The sequence below is a fragment of the Ascaphus truei genome, chromosome 10 (genome assembly GCF_040206685.1).
Source record: "Ascaphus truei isolate aAscTru1 chromosome 10, aAscTru1.hap1, whole genome shotgun sequence".
Taxonomy (NCBI): domain Eukaryota; kingdom Metazoa; phylum Chordata; class Amphibia; order Anura; family Ascaphidae; genus Ascaphus; species Ascaphus truei.
This window is the reverse complement of record NC_134492.1, coordinates 15,585,919-15,609,762: the sequence shown is the minus strand read 5'-3', so window position 1 is coordinate 15,609,762 and position 23,844 is coordinate 15,585,919. Positions and strand designations below refer to the sequence as shown.

The window sequence follows — 23,844 nt, the reverse complement described above, 5'->3', positions numbered from 1 at the left end:
ATAGTTCAAGAGAGCAGCTCATGTAATTTGTCATGTTAAAATAACCTATAGCAAATTGAACCTTTTCAGGGAGGTACTCCCTAGTTTTTCTGTCAATCTATTTGTTTTATAACAAATGATGGCTTTATAGTAAAAAAAAATAAACCATCTTCTTTTGCTCATGTTCCTTCACAGCAGGATGTGTCTGTTAGCTCCTAGCGGAATAAAAACACGATCAACGGAATCATTATTGTGCTACTTTTGTTATTTGTAGCGTTTTCACTTAAAACCTGCTAAAGTAATTTCACCAACTGGAGGCATCTTTGTAAGAAGCTGGGCTAAAAAACTAAAAGTTTTCCAACATATATGTAAAATAATGAAAGCAAAACAAGCGGTTTCCTTCCCATTGGTAAAAACATATTACTGTGTTGAGCAGTTCATTTTCATATGCTGCAAATGTAGAACCAAATAATCAAAGAACAGACAGTTCAAGTGACTTTAGTCACCAGAGGAACACTTCAAAGGTGGTGATTCTGCAAAAGAATTTAGATAAAGTAGATGTTAATATTTATTTATTTTTACCCTAAAAACGTCTTGTAAGCAAATAAAACATTGACGAAAAATGTGTGTAATATTGCACAGATCTGCCTTGGTTCATTACATACCTGAATTCTTATATGTTACTGTGACTTTTCTCTCAAAGGAAAGCACCATTTCTCTAACACTTTTACTGGCATTGCAAAAGAATCATTCCATGTAACACATTTTTTTTTATAACTAGCATATTTTAGAGCATAAGATATGCTGGATAACTTTCCAAATGTATGCGGGAAAACCATTTTCCAGATGCCACCAATTCATAGGTAAATGAAAAAAGTATGTAGGGCTGGTCAGGGCTGAGTTATAAAACATGTATGCTAAAGCACATGTTTTAAGCAGTTAAATATTCTTTTCACATCATTGTTTCTCCAAACCACTGGCCTGAAGAGCTTACAATCTAATGTATGGTGCTCCAGGGCACAGGTATATAAAACGACTAGTCCAAATTCAGCTGGCACTGGGACACAAAGTGGGTGCTTTCACTCTAAAGAAGTGTTTCTCAACCAGAGTGGCATGTCACCCGGGGGTGCCCCAGACTAACCTTGAGGGCACCCTGTGGAAAAAAACAAATGGTGTGTGTTTTTAGTGCATCAACCCAAATGCTGCCATGTTCTCTGAGCCTATTGCTGATGACAGATGTTGCCATATATTTCAAATAACAGAAACCCTGAATATTACATTTACAGTCATGATTGATGGTAGCACTGTAACTGTCAGAATGAAATGATATTGTAATTCGATACTTGTTTTCAGTTTCTACCTAGTTTTATTGGAATTTAAATCAATGTGAAAATTGAGACAATGTTGAGCTACTTCCAGCCATTGGATCATCTCAATAGGGGGGTCCCTGTGGGAAGAAAAGGTTGAGAAACACTGCTCTAAGCAGGGGTGCTCAACTCCAGTCTTCAAGACCCCCCAACAGGTTCGGTTTTAAGGATATTCCAGCTTCAGCACAGGTGGCCCAATCAGTAGCTCAGTCTTTGACTGAGCCTCTGATTGAGCCACCTGTGCTGAAGCTGGGATCTCCTGGAGACCCAACCTGTTGGAGGGGCCTGAGGACTGGATGTGAGCCCCCCTGCTCTAGAGAGAGCACAGAAAAGCACATAAGGAGAGCAAAAGCAACAACGATAATTGTTTAAAATCACTATTGCTCACCAGACGTCCTCATGTGTTTGTGCCATGGGAATGATATCCTCTTCCCAGACATATCCAGCTCTTTCTTAACCCCTATAAGAAAGGGGAGGTTGTATAAAGGGGAGAGATTGCTAAAAGCAGCAAACTCGGCTGCCCCATTTCTTTCTTTGCAGGATGGGAAACGGTGGTCCCCAAAAATGGGAAATATGAGGGGGGGGGAAGTTCCGCTCCAGGGACCACCAGTTGGGGTTGCTGCTGTAAACTGCTTTGCTACCAGAAACCAAGCATCGCATTTATGAACTCTGGTGGCGTTGTGTATTGAAGATGTACATTTTCCGCACACCGACGCACATGTCAGCAGTATTGACACAGAGAGTTTGCACTTACTGTGTTTCATCTCAGCATGCTTTAAGCTTTCTAATATAAGCAAGTGCATATACCAGGGCTCTTCAACTAGTCTCCAAAGAGGCTGTATCAGAGGTGGAAATTGGAGCAGAGGGGCGACAAGGTTATTGTCCATTTACTTTTGATCCGTTGAAAGACTTTTAAATGCTTGCAAAATGTTGAAATACAATATTTTTGTAACATCTGTCCTACATACATTTTAATTACTTTAAGTTGCAAGTGAGTTTAATGTGAAAAACTGCACATAGCTACTTAAGCAACTGGTTTGATATTAGCAGGAGCAGAACGTCCTAGGATTTAAGCACACACATGCCAGCTGCTTTCAGCGGAAACATAGGCAGACACATACAGTGCATGTAATATTTTGTATTAATCCGTGTCATTTAGTTTCCCCAGATCTCGGTCTGTGGCGAACCTTCTATTAACACAAGCAGGACACTTGTAAAGAGTACACACACCAATGTATAGTGCATCTACTTTATATTCAGAGCGTTGTGGTACATTGTCTCCGCAGCAACATCACCTTTCTTCATCATTTAAATGTTTTACATGTGTAGCCACAGCCAGAAATGTACAGTACACACCTAAAGGCCTATGTACTAAGCGTCGCAAACAGCTTTTTTGACTCAAATATGGCGCATGTCAAACTCAATTTCTATTGCGCTTGTGTGCGTTTATGTACTAACCTCAAATTTCTCCATCTGCGCCAGCTGCGTCAAAAATGATGTTTTTTTTATTTGTTTTGCCGCACAGAAATGGACTGCGTCTGGCGTACAGATGTAAATGGTATGTACTAAAAAAAAAAAAATTATTTCTGTGCGCCACAAAATCAATTAACAGTGCGTCAAAATCGTCCTCCAAGTTGAACCTGGCGAAAATTTGAAATAGTCTGTTTTATATTGTTATAGCAGAATAAAGTTGCTATGTATCAGCCCAAAAATGTATTTGACGCGACACGGATGTTTCATTATATAGGTTTAAAAAAAAATGTTTTCTTTTCACAGAATGACTATTATAAATAATATTACACTAATGATTGGTATTTACGAATACTAGTTATACATCAAAACACACATGATTCTGTTCTAATTAAAATGGTATCAATCTGGTAATCAACACGATGGATGCGTCAAAAATCATTTAAAAAAACAACAAAATTGTCATGTGTGTAAACTCTTAACACACAAAACACACATTTGTTGTGAAGGTTTGCATTAATTTGCAGCACTGACATTTTGACGCACAAAAAAATGGTACAGTACATGAAATCTTAGTACATAGGCTCACAGGAGACATGTATCAGTGGTGCAATTCTGGGGTAAAACTTGTGCTGGATATATATTTACAAAAATCACATTGATGTCAGATGGATTTTTTAATTGATACATTTGGTGCAATGTTTAGCCCCAGCACTGCATGACTTTTGATAGATATAAGCCACGGTGTCCTGTTGGCATCTGTTGTAGTTGGTAGATACTTCAATTTTTTTATATATATATTTGAATTTTCTTGATAACCTAAACCAGGGGAGGGAAACTCCAGGGCCACCAACAGGTCAGGTTTTCAGGATATCCTTGATTCAGCACAGGTGGCTCAGCTATTGACTGAGCCACAGATTGAGCCACTTGTGCTGAAGCAGGGATATCCTGAAAACCTGACCTGTTGGTGGCCCTGGAGTTTCCCTCCCCTGGTTTAGGTTATCAAGAAAATTCAAATATATATATAAAAAAGTCCTCGAGGACTGGACTTGCCCTCCCCTGGTTTTGATATTAAAACTTAAACAATGATACAACAAAAACAACAATGTGAAAGCATCTGCCACATTAGTTACCAACAAGAATATTTATTCTCCTTCTACCGTGCAGAATACTATGTATAATTATAGACGTTTTACATGGGTGTAAAAGTTAAAGAAAACAACCATAAAATGTCATTTGCGATAATAACCCAATTAGAGTGTTCAAAATGCAACAGTGGAAGAATATGTAAGCAGCCAGCTTTGGTTACTGGTAGCTTTATAGGAAACGTGTTTTTTGATTGGGTCATTCCTTATTTTATTTTGCTAAACAGTATTGTGTTTCCAGATGTTAGCCTCTAAAATTGAAACCACTGTTGTAATCACTACAATGCTGCTTTGGATTGCAGCCCTCATTGCAAGAAATGGGTTATGGCAGACATTTAAAAATTATTTCAGCAGCTTAAATATAATATACCAAATGATTGGGTTTTTAATTGTTTTCCAAAGAAAAAAATGTTCTATGAGAAAAGATAACAGAGAACATGTGTTAACCCAGAGGTTCCCAACTCCAGTCCTCAAGCCACCCCAACAGGTCAGGTTTTAAAGATATCCCAGCTTCAGCACAGGTGGCTCAGTTTTTGACTGATTGAGCCACCTGTGCTGAAGCAAGGTGCCACTGATTGAGCTACATGTGCTGAAGCAGGGATATCCTGAAAGTCTGACCTGTTGGGGACCTGTCTTGAGGACAGGAGTTAAGAACCCCTGTACTAATCAAGTGTGGCCAATTTGCATTGTACAGCCATCATTTTAGTGAACTCATTAGGGGTGACACATACCGTGGTTAGCCTATTTACATTTTTCTTTAAGGCAACATCAGATTTTCTTTAAATTACTATTTTGGTTTCAGAGTTGTATGTTTAGTTGATTTTGAAATGCGTGTTCTTGTTGAACAGGTAAAATTACAACAACAAAAAAGTGTGTGTAATCGCCTGTGATCCTTTTATAAATCTGGTGTAATATATAGGTTGTCACTCCCATGTTCTTAGACAATGCTAATAAAAAGCTGACATTGTCCACACTTGGGCTCAGATGCACTAAGCTCCGTTATATCAGGGCAAATAACGTCAGGTTACCTAAATTAGTAACGGACATTATTTTCCCTGAGTTTAACGTATATCCACAAAGGTAATTATATGCAAAAACAACGGCCATCATTTAACTCATGTGCGTAGGCTTAAGGTTAAGTTAGTTAGCACTGCTAATTGCAGAGAGAGAAAGAGATTCCTATTTGTCACAAGTGCTATTTACACCTCCCCAAGCGCACACTCACACTGACTCTCTCCCCACTCTCTCTCCCCACTCTCTCTCCCCACTCTCTCTCTCCCCACTCTCTCTCTCCCCACTCTCTCTCTCTCCCCACTCTCTCTCTCCCCACTCTCTCTCTCCCCACTCTCTCTCCCCACTCTCTCTCTCCCCACTCTCTCTCTCCCCACTCTCTCTCTCCCCACTCTCTATCTCCCCACTCTCTCTCCCCACTCTCTCTCCTCACTCCCCAGTCTGGATGAGAGTAATGCCAGCTTTCGGTATGATCTAAATAACCTCGGGTTAAATCCCTGTGCTAACCTAAATGGCCTTTAGGAGATATGCGATGTTTGGGGGGGGAAACACCTCTTTTGCATTTTAGTGCCAACAGTCATAAAAATGTAACCATCTGTTATTTCAAGGAGTAACACTGGGTTAACGTTAGGGTATTCTCTTTAGTGGCCAAGCATTACAAATAACGGTAATTTAGGTTAAAATAGCCTAACAGAGCTTAGTGCATCTGGTGCTTGTAGTCTTCCAGTAAAGAGTCCCAGTAAAGAAGGGATATAAAATGTAGCAATGCGGACATGCTGTTTTAACATATACCATATATCCAGAAGTAAGGTCTCACTGTTATAGGTCGAAAGACTTCTTACTGTATCAAATCCACAGATGATTTGCTATTCTATGTGTGATAAAATGCACCGATATTAATTAGTGATTTCTTTCTTTTACAGTCCTGTTGATTTGCATGTAATGTTAAGTAGTCAGAGCTACAGCAATACTTCCCCCGGGGGGAAGGACCAGCACAGATAACATTCCAATATACACTGTTTATAGTATACCCTTTGCTTGCTTCATTCATTGTAACATCGCCGGAAGAAGAGATCAGTGTATCTCGAAAGCTCGCACAAATAAAAGCATTTTGTTAGCCACAGAACGGTATCATCTATTTATTTTTTGATATATATATCATAAACAATCATGAGGTCTTTATATAGTAGAGCAGGGGTGGCCAACTCCAGTCCTCAAGGCCCACCAACAGGTCAGGGTTTAAGAATTTCCCTGCTTCAGCTCAGGTTGCTCAATCAGTGGCTCAGTCAACGACTGGGCCACCTGTGCTGAAGCAGGGATATCCTGAAAACCTGACCTGTTTGGTGGCCCTTGAGGACTGAAGTTGGCCATCCCTGTAGTAGAGTGCTTTCACTTTATGATAACTACAATATGTTTTTCGAAGTCGTTCTGCAAAGGGGACATTAAACATAAGATTAGCTGAGCTCCGTTATTCCCACCAGAGCTGGAAACATTGACTCTCCACTATGTTAACATACTGTAGGAATAATGGGCATGGAGAATGTTGAAGGTGGGGTTTGTCATTAGCACCAACGTGAACAAATGATATTTTAAAGGGTTTACATCTCTGGGCTGTTTAAAGGATTTGTAGTCTTTTTTTTTAAAGGAATTCTCTGCAGTATTCATTACATTATTGTATTTAATGTTAGATTCTTCACATACCTGTAGTTGCCTGGAATTTGGGAAGCATTTCACCGTAATTATTGATTTTCAAGGTTATTTTTCTATATTTAATATGTATTTTATAGTGTAAAAGTAAAAATTATATTTCTAACACTATATTTATCATTTCAACATCCAATAAAGAGTTTGAAATCAGCATTGAAAATGTTCATGACGGATACTATTTATCAGTCACACAAAGTAAACACCTGTTTCAAAGGCGTTCTTTGTTTAAATAATATCAAAAGGATGGTCTTCGAGATGTGATGTATGTTCGGAGAAGAGATTGTAGACCTTTATTTGAACCGTTGAATTGCCATAACAAGCACTACTAATCATGCATTGTTTGTTTTCTATCCTATAGGAAGTCCACATGCACCTCCATCGACTCTCCATTTTCCAACATCACCCATTATCCAACAGCCTGGGCCATACTTCTCACACCCAGCAATCCGCTACCACCCTCAGGAGTCTCTGAAAGAGTTTGTCCAACTTGTCTGCCCCGACGCTAGTCAGCAGTCTGGACAGGTGGGGTTCCTAAATGTAAGGAAACGGTTTTTACTACAGTACTTCAGAAGTGTCTGCCACATGTCACATAACAGCTTCTTTCAGCAAAGTGTGTGAAGAGTCTTTAGCATTGTGTGTCAGGCGAGCTAGGTCCTGCTTAGCCTTGAGATACTCCATTGGTGGTTTGCAAAATGAATCCGGCACCTCGGCAGTAAAGGAGCTGAAGTGTTGGTGAACATCACCGTTTCCACACTCTACACACAGGGAGTCATTTCCAATGTGCTAAGAATAATGCTTAAGTTAAAATAATGCCCCAGATTTATGGGCCTTATATACTGTTCCCCCCCCCCCCCCCCCTAGTGTGACATTTTATTGATGACGATCCTTTGAACGGGCAACCTGAAACTCATTCTAACTCCAGTTTGTATCAAAACTTGTTTACCCTTTTGCGACACGTAAGATGATACATGGTGTCTGTTCTTATATTGTATTGCACACAAAATAACAACACTTATTTAAAAAAATAACAATATTTATAGAAAGTGTGCCAGACTCCCCACTGCTGATCAGACGGTAAAACGGACTGTAGATGAAGTAGAGTAGCACCCTAGGATAGGATGACGAGTAAGAGTGACCGACACATTTAAACTAACGTTTCGGTGTAATGCTGAACCTTTATCAGTTTCCAATATGGGACGGAAATGTTGGTTTAAATAAATCAGCTCCTCTTACACTTCCTCCCAGCCTGCTGCCACTCTATTTAATCTCAACCTATATTATATTGGTCATCTAATGTGTCCTGTAATTACATGATCATTACTTGATTGATTTACCACTAAACTAACAGTTTAATAATTTAAGTATCCACGTGTGTAATGGTGTAAACATTGGCGTGAACCAGGAGTTATTTACTTCACTGAAGTAATATGTTGATAAATCAACTTTTGATTCATTATATTTTATAGAGATACTAAATAAAATTATTTCAACTGACCCTTTTGGACACAGAACTGTGGATAAAAAAAAAATCTATCTACTGAACATATAAATCAAATCCTTCTGAGGGGAAGGACCGGGTAAAGCTAACAAAATTAAATGGCCATTGCTAAATGATATTTAACAACTTGTCAAAAGACAGATGTTTTAGGTCTGTAAAGTTATTTATATACTTAGCTCTTAAGATGACCACTACTTGAACTTCAGATATCTCTAGTATAATTTCTTATGAGTTGTATTTATCTTGTCTACTAATCTGTACATAAAGTAAAATATTTAGCAAACGCCATGAAAAAGCTTTTGACTTTTAGTGCATTTTCTGATTATATGTCTTTTGATGTCTTATTAATTGTATTTTAGCTAAAATAATATAATTTTACTCATATGCTCTGGACATGTGTTTTAAAGGTGCTATCCCACAGTCAGCCAGTGGAATTTCTTAGGATGGGGAAGTGTTTGTCAGTTAAGGGTTTTCTTTACCCTTATCCCATTCTGTCTTTATCAGAGAGCCAATAAAGATAAGGTGAGGGGACACTGACCATACAAGTGTTGCTGATCACACAGAAAGGAGCAGTCAGAGGAAATCAAACACCTCTTTAAAAAAATACTTGTAGATGTCAGATTTGGGTTAAAAAAAACTATATCAATTACACAGATGAGACCCCTTAAACATGTCACTGGAATGAGTTCACTTTGGTCCTAGGAGTTAAGTTATATGTGGTGCACAGAATGCAATAGAGTGGCTTAGATACTGTAATGATAAAGAATTAATTTAAACATTCTGTGAAGTAGGGTTACCCCCTTCCAGGCCTTGAGGGTCCAGCACTGTGTTGTTCTTCCAGTTATGGACTACAGAAATCTATGCTCCATGTTTGCTGTACAGGTTTCCTTAAACAACAGTCTGTGTTGCTTAATACCTTTGTTTACATTGTTTTAACTGGAAGGTCTGTGAGTGCTACTTACTGCTGTGTTGCCACTAGGAGCCTTCTCCAGTTGACATACAGTACAGGCAGTCCTCGGTTATCCAACGGAATCCGTTCTGGAAGTAGTGTTGGATAGTGAAATCGTTGTAAAGTGAGTCCCATGTTAATCAGTGGCGGTGAGCGTTGGATAACGCATTCCGGTGTCAAAAAACTGCCCAAAGGGTTGCATTGTAAAGCGTTGGATATGCCATTCGCTGTAAAGTGAAACGTTGGATAACGAGGACTACCTGTACCAGCATTGTTGTGCACCTTGGTGCCAGGAAACTGCCAATGTACCATTGGGTAACTGTGACCTAAGAAGCAAAGGGACAGGAATCTGATAGCAGCCATATTTGAAGGGGAACAAATGCATCTTTTTAAACAGTCCTATTTCTTGGAGCCTGAGGAGTAGTCCAAGTTGGGAGAACCCCATAAATGTGGGTTTAAGAGAGTGCATTGGAGGTTTAAAAATATATTTTGTGCAAATAAACCTTTTTTTTTTTTTTACACATTGCCCATGAAATACCAATATCATGTTTTAGCAGATATGTTTATAACTCTTTTGACTCTACTTTTATCCAAACACCATTATCTCTGGATTTGTCATTTTTGAAATAGTTGAAAATGGTAAATTACAACTAAATCCACAGATTAAAGTTTTTTTCCCCCATCAATTTTTCATCAATCGTGTGTGTCATTATTAAGCTGCTCTTTTGCAGTCTACTTTACATTTACACACATATTTTTTTTTTACTATCTGTTAATGAATACCGGACACCAATACACATCAAGCTTCCCAAAGTTCTGTTTCTTCATTGAGAAAATAGTCTTTACATAGTTCTCTGTGTTTGTTTCTTGTGGTACTTGTTACCACTAACCCTATCCTAGAGTAATAGCCAACTGGCCAATCAGCACAGTTTAGGGGAAACCAGAAGGCATTAAGGGTTAAGCTTTGCACAATTGTATTTATGTATTGAAGTAGACTCATTTTTAAAGCCTTTGAGGGCGGACAGATACAAGTTTGTTAATCCTCTGGTCTAATTTCCGTTGCCTCTTATTCTCTGCTCAGTACATGCAGTACCAGACTGCCTGAAAAGCAAATCAATTTGTTGACTGTTGTCAGAACTGATATTGTCAGACTAAGAGTACACAGCCTCCCAAATTCTGTTGCTCCATAAATTAATCTTGCTACTTGATCTCATAAAATGTTAAATATACAGACAAGCCAAACACAACTGAACTGTATAAGCCAGAGCAAGAGACTAGAGTTTTATTCCACTTTTGCTCTAAGGCAGGGGTGCTCAACTCCAGTCCTTAAGACCTCACCAACAGGGCAGGTTTTAAGGATATCCCAGCTTCAGCAGAGGTTGCTCAATCGGTCCCTGCGTCAGCACAGGTGGCTCAATCAGTCCTCAGTCTTCGACTGAGCCACGGATTGAGCCACCTGTGCGAATGCTGGGATATCCTTAAAACCTGACCTGTTGGTGGCCCTTTAGGACTGAAGTTGAGCCCCCCTGTTATAGGGTGCGGGATCTAAATGAAAATACTCCACACTTTCTAGTTTATTCACACGATTGAAAAAAATAGGGCAACTAGCAAAAAAAAAATAATCATTGAGAAATAACCTGGATTACAGTAAATTGATTAAAATGTACATAATTATGCTTGTGGAATCCCTGCAATAGTTTTACATTAGTGTTTCATCCCAGTACTAAAGCACATTGAACATATACAGAACGTGACTCTATGGTTGACATACTTACATCAGCATGAACCCACCATTCAATGAACCTTCCAGTTAGATTACCAACCCCCCTGGTCCAGATGCTGTGAAGCTGCTTCCTCATTATAGAGAGGCCTCTGTGCTCCATTTATTCTAATTGTAAGCTCATTGGGGCAGGGACCTCCTTGCTGTTGTCTTAACATATAGCTACAATGTCCTCCCACCCACATATTGTACTGCGATGCGGAATATGCCGGTGCCATACAAATATAATAATTATTATTATGCTCAGGGCCTGTTCTAACATGAAGAAGCCGCATCCTATCTTAAAGAATGGAGGGCTAAAATTCAGTCAACCCATTAGAATAATACACTGCCATGACTAGGAAGAACTCATAATCTAATTTATTTACTTATAACATTCTCTAGTTTTACTTAACCCCCCATAAAAAAGAAGAACACCTGTTCTCCAATGAACTTTGGATTTTTTTTTTTTTGTAGCTACAATATTTCCAAAGAGCTCAATGGGTTTGAGGGTATGTCAACCTTTATAGATTAGCTTTTCCTTCTCAAAGTCCAATATTTCCTTCCCAATTATGTGAATTCTATTGAGATGGATAAATACATTTTGGATTTCATAGAAACCTTCAAGTTTCATAAGCAACACATTATTTTGCAAACATTTGCATTTACTGCAAACTTTTAGTGCTTGTTCCATTAACAGTGTTGAACTTTCTTTGCCATGACCTGAACTCTGCTGTTTATCGTCCGTCACACTGTGTTCTTCCTTTCGGTGTAGTTGATTACTGAAGTATGTTCTTCATTTCTTTCACAGCCCAATGGTAGCAGCCAAGGCAAGGTGCACAACCCATTCCTTCCTACTCCAATGTTGCCACCACCTCCTCCGCCACCAATGGCCAGGCCTGTGCCTCTGCCAGTGCCAGACACAAAGCCTCCAACTACGTCTACGGAAGGAGGAGCCTCCTCTCCCACATCACCGAGTAAGTATGCACATAATGTGTGCAGCACACGACTGGGAACAACATAGAAAGGGCCAGAGATTTGGGGCTTTTCAACAAAACATTTTTGACTGCAAAACTGGTTAAAAAAAAACAAAAAAAAACACAAACAACAGTTATTCACGGGTAGCCAATTCCAGTCCTCAAGAGATACCAATAGGTCAGGTTTTCAGTAGAGATAGGCAAAAAGTTTTGGCGGATTTGGATCCACAGCGGAGCGGCCGGTTCCTTTGGTCCGGGGATTTCAGCGGATCAATCTCAAAAAGAGCGATTCGCGGTTTGCGGGTTTTTAAAATTATTATTACCAATACACTCCGTGGATTCCGCAACCCGCGGATGGATTTGTAGCATTCAATCCGCGGATTTAGTCATCCGTTGGCGGATTTCTGAATCCGCGGATTGGAATTCTACAAATCCGTCCACGGGTTGTAGCCAATGGTGGGTTTTGAGGAATCCGCGCGGATTGGAACCGACGAAATTCGTTTGCGGATTTGAAACCGCGAAATGGATTTTGGGGTGAAAATCTGGGGGGGGGGGAGAAATCCGGGAAACTAAATTGGCGGAATTTGCCTAGTTTTTCAGGATATCCCTGCTTCAGCACAGGTGGCTTAATCACTGATTGAGCCACCTGTGCTGAAGCTGGGATATCCGGAGAACCTGACCTGTTGGTAGCTCTTGAGGACCGGAGTTGGCTGCCCCTGATCTAGGAGACTATGATACATAACCACTTTGCAGTCCACACATGGTTTTTTTCCTGAGCCTGTTGGAACAAATGTAGTGATACTGCAAGTACAGTGTTCATCTGCATGCTGAAGGGAGATTTCTATATTGGATTGTACATTAGAACAGTACACTTTTGGTAAAATCTTTGGGTTTTCAAGAGATTGTTGAAAAAGATTGTTATCTTACGGCATGCGACCATAGCTCCAACCTTGGTGGAAATGTAAATCTAGAACCGCAAAAGGCTATACTGTAATTTCAAGTCAAAATGGCATTGGTCAGAATTATTCCTATAGCTTTGTTTAATTCTCCATGTTTCTTTAATAAGTGCATATGCATCAAGTCTATAACCATTGTCTCCTAAAGGACACAATGTTCTTACTGGTATGTGTGCCCAGGGCTTTGAATTAAACTGCATGTAAATGTACTCAGCAATGTGATGTTATAGTTTGATCTGATTCCAGCAGCAATGCATTTTTGCTTTGTACCGAAGCAAAGCCTGTTGTATACACTTCGGTCATGCAATGCATGTGCAAAGTAGAGCTGCTAGTCAAGTGGTGGAATCTATCTAGAATGGTTGTGTGGTTATTTTCTGTTGCAAACTTTCTTAGTCAAGTTTAGACTTACTCTTCAATGGCTCAGTTCACATCATTTATTTAGCCACCTCCAAAAAATGAAAGCTTTCATATTCCTTGTATCCCGTGTCATGCAGTCTGAATTTATTAGCAGAAATGCCTTGGGTTAAACTTGCAAAGACGACTCCTAACCAAGGAGAAATTAAATCAAAATAACAGCCATAAAAGATTTAAAAAAAGGGGGCTTTGTTGGAAAAAAAATTGTAGTTATTCCTAGACACAAACAGAAAAAACTACCAAAATGTTATACCAAAAAAACCATTAGGAAGATTTGCAATTTGGATACATTTGGCCAGCAGCTCTAATCCAGAAACGTCCAACTTCAGAATTCAACTGACCTACATATCAAGCAATATTTATGGAACTCAAGAAATTAATCCAGCTAAACACTCATAATAGACATACAATGTGTATATTATCCTAATTATGTCCATAGAGTTATAAAGGGATTTACTTTTCCTATGTCATGAGCTGGTAATGATTTACCACGTTAAAATACAGGCTTTAATTACACAGATATTGTATGAAGTCATTGCTGTCACTTATTCATATTTTGTTGACAAAGCGGGCTGATGTATCAAAGTTTCCCGGCTGCAAAACAGGGGGTGGGGGGGGGGGAAGAGAACTGAATAAAAAACGGCACCATATTTATCAAAGCAAGAAATCCCACTGTATCCTATAGTGGCTCATTCCTTGATACATCTGATACTGTATTTTTACTCCAGTTTTGCAGCTGAGAGACTTGGACGCCCCCACCCCCCCAACCAAAGTTGTGACCGACTGCGTCAATAGCAGAAATCACCAACTTCCCCAAAATTCTTGGTTTTCATATCATCATCCATTTTTATATTCGTCTTGGAATATTTCTGTTGCTGTTGCGGCATGCAAGCGTTCAGGCATATTGTGTGTGTCTTGTCAGTGAGATTTCAGTCATGGCTTTAGTTTTTTATGGTCATCCCTGTAATGCTAATTCTCTGGTGAAGTTGCCTAATGTAACCTGTATGCATTTCAGGTTGTAGTACGTATCGTTGTGGATTCAGCAACACATATACAGTACAGTCTTGTGGTTTGTGAGAGTTAAAAGCTCCCATATACAACCCGTTTGATCTATGATATAGGAGAGGCAGAGTGAGCATATACAGGTAGAGAAGAGAGACAGAATGTGTGAAACAGACAATGCAGATTGTAAAGTGCAGGTGAGATGTTTGGTGTGCAATATGTGGAAATGATGATTAACTGTAGATTTGCTATTGTGTCAAGTTAGACAGTGATTTATCAACTATACAACGGATTACAGGCCCCACCTTTATGTACTATGTCTAGCAGTTATTTGTAGCAGATCAATTCTACCCATGTATTAGAATCAGTAGAATAAAGATAGATATTGGGGACGATATATCGAGTCTTTTTATAAGCAAAATGGATGCAAATTGTATCATTTACGCTTGCGTCTCCGTGCCTCAATGTATCAAGACTTTTGCCCCAGTTTTTGCACCATGTGCTCGCAATAGGAAGTATTAGGGAGGGGTTACATGACACAGATTACAATGAGATGTATCAAATTGTGCATCATTTAAAAAAAAATCTTTGTATCAATCAAATCTGGCAAAGACTGAAGTGGCGTAAGCATTTCGGTAATCTATTAGTGTCAAATGTAGGATTTGACACAATTTAAAGGAAAAAATGGAGCACTGTGTCAAAGCAAACGTCTCGTGTGTTTACATTGATACATCAATCTAATTGTTTCTAGGATTTCCTGTTGGCTGTCTGCACACAGCCAAAAACACCAATCTTGGTCCCTCTGGCAGATTTAGACACTAATCACCAGTCTTTTGATGTATTATAGTGTGTCTCCGATGTTGTACTTATCTAATGAAACTAGGTCTTCTTTCTACAAAGGGAGACAGCACTTTTAGATTAATTTGTGAAGAGAATCTCCTATTGTACGTCAAAAATATATATTTTCTAGAGATTTTTTGCTTCCTGTTTTTATTTTACTCATCTATGGTGATTTTTGTCTTGTTCAGCAATACTGAAGTCACTGGTGGCTGGTCCAAAGTACATTAGTAAATGTTCTAGTTCATTGCTGAGACACCAGATCGTGCAGAACAATTATGATGCCAAACTGATATGTTCTGCATCAAACAATGTAGTAAAAGTTTGTATGGTTATGAATAAGTTATAGTAATGAATGTAAAGCAAGCACTGTCTGATTACAGGAAGCTCTTGGAGTAAAAGCAAAATAACAGCAGATAAAAGGCCATTGCTGGATCCCATATGCACAGTTTATGTGAGTTTGTTCCCAAAGGACTTTTTATCCTGGCACTGAAAGTGAGATTATGCTACATTCTTAAACATGTTTCTGCCTGTGTTAGAGCAGAGGTGTGCAAAAACATTTGGCACTAGGCATCAGGAAGATACTGTAACTATTCATAACAGACACATGTACCCATATTTCTTCCTGTTCTATTAAGTAGAAAAATTGCCGTATATTCGATTACAACAGACTGGATTCTGCTTTGCTAGCAGGCAATTATCCAAGGCATGCCCAACTCACGCAGACCTATTCTTTTACCGTTATCGTATAGAGCAGGGCTTTTCAACTGGTTCTCCAAAGGAGTCAAAATCAGAAAACATTTACGGGTAGAGGGGCTACTAGCTTATTCTTATGTAATTTTTAGATCAATTTAAAAATATTAGATTTCACCATTTTGCTAGCATTTATTACACTTGCGCAATATATGTTTATATTACCTAAACTTACAATAGAATTTGTGCACTTAGCTGCCTAACCAACTAATAGGAGCTGAGAGTATCAGAGCGTATCAGAGCCACATCAAGACCCTGCGCGGGCGCCAGGTGAAAAACCCGGGTATAGATTGCAGGGGAAATATACAGTATGCAGAGGATTTTTAGTTTTAATGCTCTTTCACATTACTTTATAGTCCCATCAAGGTACTAAACTACAATAATACAAATTAAATAAGGAAAGGGTCACTTATTTATTTATTTCAAAAAGTTGCTTTTCTAGAAAATATGATAATGTATGTTTTTGTTCCGCAATTTAACCCATATATCACGCTTCCTGGTGTATCCGTGTTGTATATCAGTGGCACTGATAGGAGAAAATAAATGGGCTTTTCTTTGTACATGTGTCAGGCAGCCAAGTCCTGTAAGAAAACAAATCAAAATAAAATAAAAAAATATCTCCATTGTAACATTTGGTTAAACTTCTGGCTTGATTTGGAAGTTATTACGGCAAATTGTCCCCCTGCTAGGCCTACCTACTCTAAACCTCCCCAACCCTTCCAAAATCCCTTACCCACTGCTGTGGAGATTGATTGGCCTGCTTTCTGTTACACAGGGTCTTTGTTAGCATGGTTCAACGTCCTCTCAAGCAGAACTCAACATAACATTGCCTTATCCTTTCTAAAGTAGCTTGATTGCCTGCAGCTGGCTTCATCATGTATGGTTTGCAAGCAGATTGTGCTCTGGAATCACATCTACAGTGAAATCCAAGTTCCACATTTTTATTTTAACTCTGGAGTCAATGTGCAGTAAGGCTTCCTCCTTCTGTATTGCTGGCTCCAGATTTAACTTTACTTTCAACCAACTAGAAAGCGAATGGTGACTGCAAAGAAAATACATACTGTGCAATACAAAACATATTCCCTCGGCTTTGGAATTCTGCGTTACAATCTATAATTTATTTATTTATTTATAACATGTGTTACCAGGAAGTAACATTGAGAGTTACCTCTCGTTTTCAAGTATGTCCTGGGCACAGAGTTAAGACAAATAATACATGGTTACAAATACAGTTACATAAGTGAACAGGGTATACATTATATACAAGACATTGCATGCACAGTTAAAGAAAAAATATATTATGGGCGAATGAAACAGTTACAGACCAGATTAAAATGTGAGACAGCCTTAGATTTGAAAGAACTTAAACTGGTGGTGGATGTGAGAGTCTCTGGTAGGTTGTTCCAGTTTTGGGGTGCACGGTAAGAGAAGGAGGAACGGCCGGATACTTTGTTGAGCCTTGGGGCCATGAACAGTCTTTTGGAGTCTGATCTCAGATGATATGTGCTGCATGTGGTAGGGGTGAGGAGCTTGTTCAGATAGCTGGGTAGCTTGCCCATAAAGAATTTAAAGGCAAGACAGGAAAGATTAACTTTGCGCCTAGACCCCAGTGATGACCAATCTAGTTCTTTGAGCATTTCGCAGTGATGTGTGTTGTAGTTGCATTGGAGAACAAAACGGCACATTTAATTGTAGAGGGTGTCAAGTTTGCTAAGGTGGGTTTGAGGTGCCGAGCCATATACTATGTCTCCATAGTCAATAATTGGCATTAGCATCTGCTGTGCGATACGCTTTCTGACCAGGAGACTTAGGTAGGATTTGTTTCTGTAAAGTACCCATAGTTTGGCATAGGTCTTGGTTGTCAGGGTATCAATGTGCATCCCGAATGTTAAGTGGGACTCAAACCATATGCCCAGGTATTTAAAACTAGTGACAAGGGTTAGGGTGGTGTTAGCGTTGGTTCTAATCTGGAGCTCAGTCGCTGGAAGCTTAAAAAATTTAGTCTTGGTCCCAAATACCATTGTTACAGTCTTGTCAGTATTTAAAAACAGTTTGTTTTGGGAAATCCAGTTTTCGAGTCTCAAAAAGTCAGAAGGGTCTCCATCATATATTTTGGCTGCAGGCCCCCTAAGCAGTAGATGAGTCTGTTAATATTGAATTTGAATGTTCCGAATCCCCTAAAAAAAAAAAATCTCTATAATCCTTTGTTAGATATCAGCAGATTTAGTGACGGGATTGAAATCTTTACTGACTAACTCAGGGGTCCTCAAGATCCCCCAACAAGTCAGGTTTTAAAGATATCCCTGCTTCAGCACAGGTGGCCCAGTCAAAGACTGCGCCACCTGTGCTGACGCAGGGACTGATTGAGCCACCTGTGCTGAAGCAGGGATAACCTGACCTTTTTGGGGGGACTTTAGGACTGGAGTTGAACACCCCTTGGCTAATTGATATTTTGACACAAAAATCCAATACGACCACCACCCAGGGTCCCTACTGATGGTGTGTTCTAGAAAACATTCACTTTATTTGTAATCCCTAATATTATTTATTTAATGCAAGTCAGTTTCACTTCAAATCTCGTAGTTAACCTTTTAACCCCTGATAGGGCCCGGTTTACGGTTTTTAATGTTGAAGGTGTTAAAAACACGCTTTCCATTAGAATTCAATTTGCTACAGTTTCTGGGGCCATTTACAAATTGAATCTATTGACAATGTTGTACATTTTATTAAACACTACCTAACCAATAAATTGGATTAATGTTTTTCACTTGTCATTTATTAGATGAAAATATTTAATACATTTCCCCCCCTATGGGTAAATGATCTGTAATTAGAATCCTGTCCTACAGCGTGCTTTAGCTATTAAAGACCAGATTTAGTACGATAAAAGATGTTTACCAATTAAAATCAGATACAACTTAAGAGTTCGTGGGTTGTTTGGGTCCTGTTTTATTTCACGTCATTACCCCCGAGTGCCTGCATACATATGTTTAATATATGTGCGGGTCATTGAATTTCAAACAGGATCAGCTTGCCTCACAATATGAATTGTCACTTTGCTCGGATGTAATTCAGCTAAGAATTTATAGTAATTATTAAGCATCTTAACTGCTTGGACTTCAGGGCAAAATATTGTTGATGGCTACAAAATAACAGAAAAAATGATAGCTAGCATATGCGTTTGATATCAGCCGACAGCTCATTTGATTATATTTATGACCTCACTTGTTATATTTCATGATTAAATAAGAGTGTGTGATGTGATAATTTGCCATCATTACTTGCCCATTTAATTACTCCAGAAATAAATGCTTACGTTTGCCAGCAGCCAACCATTCACAGGCAGATTGTGGTCACATTTTGATGTAGGGTGTAATGATATTTGTCATGTTGCATTCCGGCTTCTTTTACTATTCAAGAAGCATTTCCTATGGTAAAACGAAAACAACATCCTCAAACATAGAAAAGACTGGGCCCTCCATTAATCTAATAAACTGCTTTCGTTCAGTCAATAATGTTGAAGTCTCCCCAAGAAAATAATATAAGATGTATTTTTCTTGTGATTACAATAGATAATCTCCTTCGTAATACTCTCTCTCCACCACTTAGATGGTATACTCTCCAGTGAAAGTATTGCCTTTCCCGTTGTCTGGGTTTATTTTTGCTGCACCTGTTGTATTTTAATTCTATATCTCTTTTGTAAAGTGCTGAGTACAGTGTTGGCCCTATATAAATACATATACATCAGCCCTGCCAGGTTCCCAAGCCAATGGCGCAAGTCTCCCACATTAGGACGGTGTCTCACGCTAATGTCACGTTACTGGGAGAGCCTGAGACCTGCCACTGCCCCCCGTTCATCGTTACCCTGCCGCTTTATGCAATTAACCTGCCGATAAACGTCATTACCCGCCCGCCAGAGGCGTTGCTTCTCCCTCTGCAGGCATTGATCCCCTGCTCTAGAGGGGAGGAGGGGGTCTCACGCAGATCTCACCCATGTGAGAGGCCCAGCCGCACGCGCTGGGATGGGGGGGACACTTCACAGCTCTGCTAGATACTAAAGCTACACATTGGGGAGATTCATTAAACTGCAGTAAAATCCGGTTGAAGTCAATGGGAGATTCCGTGCGATAGTGCCAGATCGGCACTATTACAGTTTAATGGATGACCCCCATTCAGGTCAGTGTATCAGGGGACTCGCGTAGAAATAGGAGGAGTTACATAGTATAATAGGATTTATCGACTTTTCCAAGGGGGACAATCACTTGACCTGCAGCTAATAGTCTGAGGTCCAGATCCACAGAAGCGTGCTAAAGCTTAGCACCCTTTTGTGGATCTGGGCTTGAGTTGGTTAAAAACCCATCTCGTCAGGTTTTCAGGATATTCCTGCTTCAGCACAGGTGGCTCAATCAATTCCAGCTTCAGAACAGGTGGCTCAATCAGTTTCAGCTTCAGCGCAGATGGCTCAGTCAAAGACTGAGCCACTGATTGAGCCACCTGTGCTGAAGCGGGGATATCCTGAATACCTGACCTATTGGTGGACATTGAGGACTGGAGAACACGCACACCGCACGTCTGCTCAGCAGTGATATGGTAAACTGCAACTCTGTTCTGCTTATGATTTACTCTTATGATTATGGATAATGTGAATCACCCATGATGAATATCAATAAATGTAAATGACTTCAAATGATGTGTTGGGATGCCTTACAAAATGTAAATCACTTGACTTTGGAAGTGCTAGTGGTCCCACTCCGGTAATATGCACAGGAGAAATGTACAGCAATAATATGATTATTAAAGTACTTTAGTCAGTACATGTCTTGCAGGCTTCAGAATAATTTTCAGTGTGTTGGAGCATCTCCAATTTTGCAATAAAGCTTTGAACTTTAAATTGATTCTTTTTTCCACCACTACTATGTGAAAATAAAGTACAGACTTTTCAAAGAACCAGTTTTTTTTCCCTTCAAGGTACATTTACATTTCTAAATGATACTGTAGTGTTGTGTAAAAGTTTCATGTAATAGGAGAGTTGATTTATCAAGGTAAAGATGGACATGCAAATGCAAAAAGTCCCCCTATTTATTAACCATTTTTGTTCTTTTCATTAAAAAACTGCTGCAAACTCATTAAATCTCTAGCAAATTTGCTTTATAATTAGATGGAGAGCAAAAAGAAATAGTCTAATTATCACTTTGATCACTTCCCTTTTCTTGTTAAATGACTGCAATTGTTTTGCTCTAGTTTTGTATCAGTGCAAATATTGCACCAGTATTACAATGTATCAGCTTTGCGACGTATTAAAACGGTGGTATTTTTTATTGGTAATGTCTTGCTTTTGTGCAAAACCCTGCAAACTTCCGATAAATCTCACCTCTTGTCTTCTGCCGAGGAATCATTTTTGGTTACCTGTAGTTAAGCAGGATAAAAGTTCTACTCAAGTAGCGATTTATAATGCAGTTGTTTGCATAGTCATCCAAATGACCTATTATTGCATAAGAGGAAACCAGGAAATCCTAGAGCACATCCTAATATAAAGGGCAAATTATCAACATATTATTTACTGTGTTTCTCATAGGGAATGCTCATTTAGCTTCTTGCTTTGGTTAACACACAGGAAATGTGTTACCACATCCATGAATAAGAATCCGTGTTGGCAAGCTTCATATGTTGTAGCCAAAGGAATAGTCTCACCTCAGGTCCAACCAACTAGTCAGGTTTTAAGGCTATCCCTGCTTCAGCACAGGTGGCTCAATCAGTGGCTCAGTCAAACTCCACGGAACGCAGAAAATAATGTTTTCCTTCACTTTAGGAACTACATGCTGACGTCTTGGTTGCGAACTTGTGATCACATTCCCAGTGGAACTCCTGTGGGCATTACTGGGTTTTATTTTATTCTATTTTTAAGATCGCAAAAAAAAAACCCACAAGAATTTGTAAAAATTGAGTTGTGCCGTCCGAAGATCTAAATCTGCCACGCTGTGTGATATTTAGTAATCTCGTGTGTCCTTCCCATTCGCAGCCTACTCCACACCCAGCACTTCCCCCGCAAACCGATTCGTCAGTGTTGGACCACGGGATCCAAGCTTTGTAAATATCCCTCAACAGACACAGGTGGGTAACTTATAGCTTTCCTACCTGCCTTCCTGTTCTGGCTGCTATGACATGCATAATGTGGGGGTTACACAAAATCTGCATTGTTACTTGATCATTACACTTTGTTAGTCTATTTTTGTGCAATATTCTTATTTCTTGACTAGTTTTCATACAGTGTGTGTGTGTGTGTGTGTGTGTGTGTGTGTGTGTGTGTGTGTGTGTATATATGTGTGTGTGTGTATATATGTGTGTGTGTGTGTGTGTGTGTGTGTATATGTGTGTGTGTGTGTTATATATATATATATATATATTACCCTATAGGGGTTATTAATTAAACTAGGATAGTCGGGGTTGGGGCACTATCGTACGGATGCTGCCATTGACTTCAATGGGAGTATCTGTGCGATAGTGCCACGATCGGCACTATCACAGTTTAATAATTATAACCCCCTTTCCTCGGGTATTTTTGTTTCATTTACTGACAGTGACTTTCTTCACTTAATACAATGAATTGTCCAAAGTACTTACTTGCATGCCACTACCCCAAATCCCCTGCTGCAGTGGGACCACTGTTTGCGGTTTGATGATGCGTATTGGTGGACCTGCCCGAGGCGTGAATGTGCTCATAAACCTGTTCTTTCTCATTTCTGTGCTCTGCGTGGTTGAGGGCTGTTGACACTTTTTGGCTCACCATAACCGGTTACCTGGTATGTCCTCAATACTGACACAATACTGACACTGATAATACCACATACCCCGCGATAATAGGATATTCAGCTGGTGATTGAAAAAAAAAAATTGGGTACATATGTTGTTAATTTGTGTTAAAAAAAATGTTTATTCTTGCATAAAATAGTGCAGCTAAAAATTAATTAGGTAGCACAGCTTTTAGTTTTGGTGTGCAGTTATATTGCAAAGATTTAAGACAATAATGATATTAATTTATTGTCTGTTGAGCTCTGTACAAATAATTTTTATATACCATAGCTCATTTCTTCTAGAATTAACTGCCTGCTCAAATTACACCTGCTGGTTTTATTTATTGTGGTCAGAAGGTAATATTAGTAAGCGGCAGAGTTGGGTTTTAAACTAAGTTACATTCCTTCATAGTTTGAGGGTCATTTAGTCAGCTGTAAAAATGTTAACTAAAATGACATCAGTGAACAAGTAACCAGTTATTGCAGGAGTTCTCCACTCCCGTCTTCAAGACCCCCCCCCCCCCCACAGGACATCACTGCTTCAGCACAGGTGGCTCAATCAGAGGCTCAGTTTTTGATTGAGCCATCTGTGCTGAAGCAGGTACCTCCTTAAAACCTGACCTGTTGGTGGGGGGTCTTTAGATTGGAGTTGGGAACTCCTGAGTTATTGACAAGAAAAACATCAAATAAGCTTGTGTAGAATGCCCGAAAAGCAGCCCGTCAATGCAGAAATATAAAAGATGTCATACATGTTTACAGGATGTGCTGTACATAATATCGCATTATCTAAGAATAAGCAGAACTAGAAAATCCTGCCGTTTGTCAGCTGTTATTGTATCAGCTGAATCAACCCATCTGTCACTGAATTTGGTCCTCCTGGGATGGGTGGAATGAATACAAAACAAAAAACAATGGGTGGGAGTTCATATCTCCAAGTACCTAGAAGGGTGACACTATTATTTCTTGAACATATATTATGCCGATGTTTGTCATTTCAGCAATTTACTTGGAATAAAGGTTGTTCATTCATTAAAGTATCAACAATTTCAATTAAAATGTATTCAAAAACGGTATCGATGTGATCAAAGTCAGAGTTCTCACCATATTCTAGTTGGCATGTCATTTTTGCATCAAAAGTTCTATTTTAAGCATTTTTGACCTACTCCTGGTTGATGTCCATCCCTCCTTATATACCACCTGTTAAACTCATGGTGAGATGTATTTACATA

At 39.3% G+C, this 23,844-nt stretch overlaps 1 protein-coding gene across 20 annotated transcripts in view; it reads left to right on the top strand.

Annotated features, from left to right (window-relative positions):
- Nucleotides 1–23,844, top strand: part of NFIA (nuclear factor I A) — a 426,576-nt gene that overhangs the window by 369,902 nt on the left and 32,830 nt on the right. For 11 of the 20 annotated variants that reach the window (XM_075615989.1, XM_075615977.1, XM_075615980.1 and 8 more), the window contains 4 exons: nt 2,872–2,904; nt 7,038–7,216; nt 11,697–11,862; nt 21,844–21,935. In XM_075615989.1, coding sequence (XP_075472104.1) covers nt 2,872–2,904; nt 7,038–7,216; nt 11,697–11,862; nt 21,844–21,935 — 470 coding nt within the window. The remainder of the gene's footprint in view (nt 1–2,871; nt 2,905–7,037; nt 7,217–11,696; nt 11,863–21,843; nt 21,936–23,844) is intronic. The other 9 variants (XM_075615981.1, XM_075615990.1, XM_075615983.1 and 6 more) reach the window with 3 other exon arrangements.